Below are 8,791 nucleotides of genomic sequence, written 5' to 3' on the forward strand. Positions count from 1 at the left end.
GGTGGATTACCTACACCTGTGGGAGGATCCCTCCTGTCAGCATGGGTGGTGTCTACACTGAAGTGCTCTAGGAGTGTAGTTGCAGCTGCAATGCTGTGACATTTCAAGTGCAGACAAGCCCTTAGAATTCTAGAAGCTGCCACATAAGCAAGAGATGTTACTGTGGGTTCAGCCCATCCCTCTGCTATTGCAGGGTTGCTCTCTACTGGGAACGTCTAATGCTTTGTTCACACTGGGGCTTCCTCCTCAGGTTTAGCTCAACCTTGCATTGCGTTGCACATACTCTCTTCTCCCCTGAGCTCTGTAACGCTTTAATAACCATGTCACCGTCTCGGTTATTTTTGTTACTCTGCAGAAAAGTCCGTGGCGAAGCCAAGAAATGCCGTAAAGTGTATGGAATTGAGCACCGAGACCAGTGGTGCACGGCCTGCCGGTGGAAAAAGGCCTGCCAGCGATTCCTGGACTGAGCACATGAACATTTCAGGAGTATTGAATTTCTGTCTCTCTCAGCCGAGAGCTCCCAAAGTTGGTCATTGCTGCAACCAGGGCACAGCAAACTTGGAGGTATCTATCTCCTGTGGCTTCAGCAGAGATCTCAAGAGCTGTGTGTAAATTCCAAGTTCTGTATATTGTATGTCAGCTGGATTTATTAATTTTTTACACTTTCTGTGGGTTTTTTACAAATGTAAAAAAAAAAAAAAAAGTCCTCCTATTTTATAGTAAAAATAGGGAGGGAAAGAAAGAAAGCTGGTTGCTTGGTGTTCACAGCAGACTTGTTATTTGGTGATCCAGGGACCAAAGAACTCTTTACTGATCTCCCAGCTCAACAGTACAGTCTACTGAACTTTCAGGTCAGTAGCTGGGATAAGGAGGTGAGGATCATCTCTCTCTCTATTACGTGACTGGCTAGAAAGCTCAAAGTCTGCTGTAGTTTAAAGGGCACTGTCAGAATAACAATCATAGCTTAAAAAAGGAAAATGATGTTCATGTTTTACTAGTAACACCTTAAATTATTGGAATGGGAGGAATTTAAAGTTCTTTCCTTTGCTTTTTACCAATGATACTGTGTTTACTTTTTACACCTCTCAGCTCTGACATTAAAGCTGGACTTGCTATGTCTCTGGTCAGTTTCACTTCCTGGTATTTATGTGTTCTGATACAGCTGCATCAGCAATGTTGAAATCTTAAAATAAACATCTACATATATTTTTATCTTTTAATTACAAACAAATTTTTTTTAAAACAAAACTAATTTTTTTGTTAGATTCATGAAAACAATGTATTTCTTTGAAAAACCTATTTTTTGGGTCTCACAGTGTCTCTTTAACCTACAGGGAATGAGTTTTTATTTTGAAACCTGATGTAGCTTTCTGCGAAGTTGGCAGGATCAATATTGTTAACCCAAGAGGACTAGAAAGGGTGGACACACAAAAATTTAGGCCCCAATTCAGCAAAATGCTTACATACATTTTTACATTATGTTGCAATCAGTGGGACTAAAGTACATGCTGAATGAGTTGGGATTACTTGCACGCTTAAAGATAAGCACGTGCTTATGTCATTTGCTGAATCAGTGTCATAGATACGTATGTTATGAAATCCTGAATTGTGAAAGATGTCTGAACCCAGCTTTCTGGCTTTCATTTTTTAAAAATTCATATTCTTTTTACATGATTCAAATGTTTCTGATTTGATCTGTCATTGTGTACAGTTTACTGTCTTCTGGGGGTAGAATTTATCCCTGTTTGCCTGATTCTCACTTATAGCAGTGTAACTTCAGTGGAGTTACTCCTGACTTGCACAGGTTTAAATAAGAGAAGAATCAAGCCCAAGGAGTCTTTCTGGAATTGCGGGGGGAGCTGGAGGGAAAGATCAAAGGTTCCATAGGCCCCTCTGATTTTGGAGAAGAGCACCATTTAATCCACCACCAGCAGTCAGGTCCAGTTTTTATTGTTTTTGGTCTTTGCACTCATGGCTGATCAGCCACATGTAGGAAGTGCCCAATCTACTGTCTGAGCTGTGAAAAGCCACTTGGCAGCAAGTGCAGTCCAGCCACAATACCAGCACACACATTGCAGCTGCTGTGAGGAGCAGCAGAGTGCATCCCATGGCACAATAAGCTGTCCTGTGGAAGCTTGGCCCTGCATGGACAGGACCCTGGCGACCAGGTTGCTAATGTCAGTGTCTCTGTCCATCTCACTGTGTGGCCTTGGAGCACAAAGGCAAAGAATTTTGTTCTATACGTCCCCATTTTGTGTCTTGGGGAGTCAGTGGTGTTTCCATCATTGAACTCAGTACAGTATGCGATGGTAGCAGTGCAGGTTGACTGGGACACTGCCCCCAGAGGGTGCCATTTTGATCGTGTTGAACTCAACGGGTGTCACAGAAGTGCTCTGTCACAGTCACTAAGGAGTCCTGGTTTCTCTTAACAGGGCAAGGAATGCCCCGTCACTAAAGCCATTCAAATGCTACACTCTGTTGTGCAGAGAATCCTGGCGCTGTGAAGTCTGTTCTGTTTGTAAATACAAAATGGCAGCTACACACGAGCCATGTGGTCCATGTTGTGCATAACTCGGCTGCAGTCAGAGTTGAGGGTTTTGTATTAATGGGAGTGGGTGGGAAGGGGATCATTGGACTTTTTGCTGCGTTTTTGATAATCGTAGGCCATAAACTGCAGAGCTCAACCCATGGGCAAGGCAGAAACAAGCCTGGTGTATTTTTAAGGACCATAGGATTGACTACACTTTCTTTGTAAAAACAATTCATGTGACCAGGAGGGTGTTATTTCCTCCTGGATCAATGTGAGCCTGGTTGATAAAGGGGCAGGTGGTGCAGTCAAAGGGGTTATATATGGGGGTGCTTGTTGGTATTTTTTTGTAATTTTATACATATATACAGTATATTGTTTTAGAACCCAGTCTTCTGCTCGCTGTTAAATTGGTGGTTGCCAAATTGGCCTATGGGAAGCAGGAACAAAGTGAGTGTGTCTCCCTATTTGTTTGTTTTTTTTACTTAGTCCACTGATTCTGAGCCAATGGAATCATCTAGGTCTGATTCAGTAGGGTCAGGTTCTCTAGCTGGGTCCATGTGGGTCTGATGCAAAGTCCATTGAAAACAATGGGAGTCTTTCAGTTGACTTCAGTGACTGCGGTTCAGATACTTTATGAAGGAAGGAGTTCGTAAGAGGCCCTCTCTTACACTTTAGTCCCTCCACTGTGACTCTTACTCTGATGACCACCATAAAGAGCTAGCAGTTTGAGATCCACTGTCTTAGTCTGATGTGAGAAATGTGGATTATGAAAGCAGACAAGTTGCTGAACTGTTCTATATAGGTGACCTTTAAAGGAATACTGCAGTGGTTTGTCATACCAGGTGGTGTTATACCTCCCTGGGGCTTAATATTTTACTAAATACTGGAAAAGAATGAAATTTCAAAAGAGATTTCAGACATTGTGGTTGCTCGCCTAAAAAGTACCATTCAGAGAAAGGGGTTGATGATAGTCAGTTGGGGCTGCCATTTTCATGGTGAAGAATTGTGCTTCACAGCAGCCAGGGTACTACTTGAACCCCTCACAGGACATAGGTGAAAATTGGGCCATTCTAAAATATATTCTATTTATTTTTAAATGTTTCCGTTTCAAAAACAATGTAAAAGCCCACAAACCTTTAAAACAGTCTAATTTCCAGCTGTTTTTACTTGACTTGAATTGGCTGAATCCTAACCTGCCAATGCACCTTTCTGTTTATTAATAATTCGTCTTTATTGTATTTCAGGCACTTGGGGCCTACTCCTTGAAGTGCTTGTTTGAGTACTCCCAGTGACCTCAGCACTGCAGTGGGACTACTCACATGAGAAAGGATTGCGGAATTGCATACATAACTCTCAAATGCAGTGGTTAAACTATCTCTTGGGTTACACTGCAGTTTTCCTTTAAGGCTGGCACCTGGGCCCATTGATAAAATTATGAAAGGAAACCTCTTGTCTCCCAGTTTGAACTCTTGATGTTGGATGCTGCTTACTTGCATGCAAGTGCTTCTGTGTTTTTTGCACTCGAGTTATGGAAGGGTAAAGTAAAACTGACTAGAACCGTTGCCTGCAATTCAAATAGAAGTCTCTTTTGAGGCCCAAAAAGTTCAGTTTCTGATATTATTAGTTGTTTTTCATTCCCAGTCCTGGAACCAGAGAAATGCCTCATCTCTTATTCCTGGCTCTGCTGTTTAAGGTTTTCATCCCTCATTATTATAGTATCTGAGCACCTCATAATCTTTAATGTATTTTTCCTCACAACACCTCTGTGAGGTAGAGTAGTGCTCGGGTTCCTATTTTATAGGTAAGGAATTGAGACACAGAGAGCCAGGTTTCTAAATGTGTTAGATGCCTGTTATGGGGCTCACCATCCCAGAGCGCTCCCTTGTGGCGTTGTTGTCTCTCACCATCCTGGAGTGCCCTCTTGTGGTGGTGTCATCTCTCTCATGTCATGGGGTACTTGGCCCTCTGGCTGCCTCCCTCTAGAGTCCCACCCCTTTTGGGACATGTGTCCTTAATGTCCTTCATCAGTATTAAAACAACCAAAGTGAACCAAAAAGTCTTCTGCCCCACCTGGGGTCTTCAGTTCCAGTCTCTTCACCGAGTGACAGCACGTGAAACAGTAACAGCAACTCACTTCCAGCCCTATGAGTTTGAGATTTCAGTCTCTCTCTTCCAGTTCCCTTTAGTCCTCTGACCTATTGTCATGATACTGACCTGCAGGGCCCCAAGTCCCCTTCCTGCCCCCCCCCGGGGGGGTGGGGAGGGGGCATGACTATAGTTAATTGTGACTTCTGCAGTTTATTCCGCTTTTCCCCCTGTCACAAATTTGGTCACCTCAGCAGATGCTATGATCAACCTTCTTGATCCCCAGATGTTCCAATCTTGAGATCCCTACGCATACTTTTGGAGCACAGATCCTCTAACACTCCCTCGGGAGAGCTGTGACCTCGCCATCCACTACCCAGCGCCTGGAACCAATGCTGAGACACCATAGACTCCCCTTGTAGCTTAAAGATCCCCTCTCCCAAAACCGCACCAAAAATATGAGCCTTCTGGGTTACCATTCAACCCTCTCAGGGGACTCATAAAAGTTGTGACACATAATAGACACTTTGCCCAGAGTTCTAGAACGCTGTTGCTCTTTACTGAATCATACAAGAAATACACAGGTCCATACAAAAATAATAAAACCTATGCTCATTTCTCAGTTTCTTCACCAGGGCATTCTTTGGGCTGGGGTCAGAGCCTCTGGGGCCAACCAGGTCCTTCTGCTGTGGACCCTTACGTTCTGAAACATGGAGTCTTCTTCCCAGCTCAGTTACTAGTACTTTCACCTTGGCTGATCCATGTCTTTCCTTCTTTCTTCCCAAACATCCTGTGTCTCTCAATCTTCTCCTGACCCACGCAACCTCTGTGTTTTTTAAAGGCTAGCATTAACACCTAGGTATCTTTGTTCTGCTTGGTAACTTTCCGCTCTCCACTTCTTGTTCCTTCCTTCAGAGAGGTAGAGTAAAACTGTTTGGGTTTATTCCCCCCACTTCCCCCCCCCGCCCCAGGCCTAAACTCACCCACTGTTCCAAGGTGTTATCACTTAATAAGTTCTAAGGACCTTCTGTTGTATCTGGTCTACTAAGAGGATGTGATACAGCTCTGCTTAGCCCATAGTGGATACGCATAGCTGGAGGAGCATTTGTGATACAGCATTTTTCATGGCAACCACTTCATAGTAACTTTGTAGTATCAACCAGAAGTTGCAAGTTGTACAGATACGGGGTGTGACAACTTGAGGGATCTATTTCAAGGTCCTTCTTCAGACTGTCCACCCCGGAGAGGGTTCCTCCCTGCATTTCCTCTAAGTTCCTCTCCTCCCTACCTGACCATGCCCTCTCCAGGTGTAACCAGTAGGGTCACTCAAGCTGTCCAGCTGTTCATTAAAACCTTCTTTGCTGAACTTCTCCGATCAGCCTCAGCCCAGGGCAGTTAGCCCAGGTGCAGACCAGCTCCCCCTTAAAGGGGCCCAGGCACCCCATGACACCATCTAATTCCCATTGATTTCACTGGGAGTTAGGCACTTGCATACATCTGATCCAGGGAGACTAAGGGCCAGATTTCTAAAGATCCAGATATAGGCACCTACTGGGATTTTTCAGAAGCCCCTAACTCATGGGAGGGTTTGTGGTGGAGCAAGGAATTGAACCCCCAAGTCTTTTGAGTTACAGCCTAGCACCCTAATCATTGGACCCATTGTGTCTTTCAGGAAGTGGAGAGGTCCAGAAATCTTCTTAGAGAGCCTATTTTATGACACTTTTAGTACAATTTGCAGACTTCAAATGAAGCCATCTTAGCAGTTTACTGATTGTAGTCTCATCTCTCTCTCCAGCCGTGAGATTGGAGGAACAGGACACAAACTCACCCTGACCACCCTTCCCTCTCTTTCTCTGGGACTTTTGGGGCCCTTCTCTTGCTTAGGACCCTGCAATTCATAAGGTCAATCTGGGTCACTCAGGAAATTAAAATATGCATCCAGACGCACGGGTGCTGATCAGACCAATCCTATGAGCCTCTTTAAGGTTCACCCCTCAGTAACTGGCCTTGAACAATCCAGAGTCCTCAACCCAAACATTTGTATGTGTTATATATATGTTTATTTCAAGGATAATTTTTTTGCTGACAGAAGATTGGGTTTTGAAAAAAATAACATTTTGCTTTTGTTAAATGTGATTTTTTTTTTTTAAAAAAGTGTAAATGACTTTGGAATAAGCAGTCACCTATAGAAGCATGTGGTATACCGTATACCCTCGCTAAGCTGCACAAACTCTTAGGCCAGAGAGGAATGCAGAATCCGTCTGCTATTGCCTGGCATCACAGGCGTGTGTGGGATGGGAGGAAGGTAGGCAGAAGAGAAGTATTACACCACTAACACACACTAAATACTGTCCACTGGCTTTTTTTCCCCATCTTGCAGCACCTTTGTTTGTACACATAGCCATCTTGCAATGCCTGATTCCAAAATGAAGAGCACTTACTTAATCATAATAAAGAAAAAAACATCTTACATAGGAATATTTTGTATCCGTGTTTTTTAAAAGATTTGAAAGGGGATGGGGGATTCTTACACTTTATTTTGAGGGCTTTTGCGGTACAGATTTAATTGGACAAAATAGTTCTTAACAATATGGTGGTTGTTTTATATGTGGGTGTTTTTTTTTTTGTTGGAACAGCTGGTGCACGTCTTTTTTAATTTTATTTTTTACACTTTTTTTGTTGGCAGAAATGACACAGCAAGATTTAAAAAAAATTTTTTTTTTCCTTCTTTGCTTTTCTCCGCCTAATTTTCTAACTTGCTTCCAACCACACTTGGTAGACTCTAGTTTTCCTTCTGTCACTCTTGCATAGACTCCATACTTAAGAACTTTTCTAATCTTAAGCAAGTCCCCCTCAACCTCCAAACATTAGGTAGCCGTGACCTGTGAATTCAGCTAAGAAACACCTCCCATATGCACCTGTTTGGTCTGATTGTCTCTTTGTGCATGTATGTATGTACATAGGAACCTTTCTGCTAGGCATTAACTGGAGTGTGTCCAGCCTACACGTTGTGACCCTTCATTGTTGATGGGAGATTGGACCCCTAAAAGAAGCAAAGCAGTTGTGTTGTGTGAAGTTCAGCACCTGGTGACCCCCCCCCCCCCTGTCACTCTACACCCCCATTGGATTAAAGAAATGGGAAGTCTTCAGGTAGATACACAAAGCTAGGGTAGGGTGTAACTTGTTTTTTTTGTGGAGTTATGGGATATGAGAAAGTGTGGAAAGGATGGGACATTTGTTGCCAATAGCTGCTCTTTGGCATGCTATTCAGCTTAACGGGGATATGCCATATCAGTGAATTTCTGTCTCATTGGAGCTTTTTTCAGCTGTCTTCCAAGTATTATTTTTTATTGTAATAAAATAAAAATGTGAAATGTAATTTTTACAGCAGCAATATAAAATATATTTTATAAGAAATAAAATGAAAAGTTGCCTGATATCTGACTGTGTCCTTTTACCTGTTCTTGTACAGAAGGAAGAAAAAGCAAGAGACCTTGCTGTCCTGGACTAGGGTAGCTATTACATGTTTCACTGTTTAGCCTGATGCTCATGTCCCAGAGCACTGAAGGGAACATTTCTTCCAGCTTGATGTTTCCTAACGCGAGACCACTTTTGCTTGGCTAAAAAGTCTTGTTCTTTATACATTGTATTAACCTAGTTTTTAAAGCAGACAAGAGACTGGAATGACAGCTGCATTGCGCCCATTATGTATACCGCAAGGGTGGGGAACCTACGGCCCGCGGCAAGTCTCCAGGCCTGAAGCCTCGAGCCTCGGCGCCCCACCGCGGGCCTGGAGCCGCGAGCGCTGTCTCGTTCTGCGGGGGGAAGCTAGGGTTGCCAGCCTGTTAAAAGTCTGAGCAGCTCCGCGCAAGTTCCGGAAGCAGTCAGCATGTCTCTGTGGCCCGGGAAGCTCCGTGTGCTGCTCCAGCACCAGCTCGGCAGAAGTGCCTGGTCGCTCCTCTGCCTAGGGTCTGGACAGGCCAGCCGCTTCCGGGAGTAGCACGGAGCCGGGGCAGGCAGGGAGCCTACCTTAGTCCCGCTGCGCTGCCACCTGGAAGCTTCCTGAGGTAAGCGCTGCCCGGCCGGAGCCCACACCCTGAGCTCCCTGCCCCAGGTGGGAACCCCCTCCCGCACCCTAACTCCCTTCCAGACCCCCCAACCCCCTGTCCCAGCCGT

At 44.3% G+C, this 8,791-nt stretch overlaps 1 protein-coding gene across 6 annotated transcripts in view; it reads left to right on the forward strand.

Annotated features, from left to right (window-relative positions):
* Positions 1-7,029, forward strand: part of ZNF395 (zinc finger protein 395) — a 54,604-nt gene extending 47,575 nt beyond the window's left edge. For all 6 annotated transcript variants that reach the window (XM_073335602.1, XM_073335607.1, XM_073335605.1 and 3 more), the window contains one exon: positions 356-7,029. In XM_073335602.1, the coding sequence (XP_073191703.1) occupies positions 356-467 (112 nt within the window). In that variant the 3' untranslated portion in view covers positions 468-7,029. The remainder of the gene's footprint in view (positions 1-355) is intronic.
* The last annotated feature ends 1,762 nt before the right edge of the window (positions 7,030-8,791 follow it).

This window comes from Lepidochelys kempii, chromosome 3 (genome assembly GCF_965140265.1).
Source record: "Lepidochelys kempii isolate rLepKem1 chromosome 3, rLepKem1.hap2, whole genome shotgun sequence".
In the NCBI taxonomy this organism is placed as follows: domain Eukaryota; kingdom Metazoa; phylum Chordata; order Testudines; family Cheloniidae; genus Lepidochelys; species Lepidochelys kempii.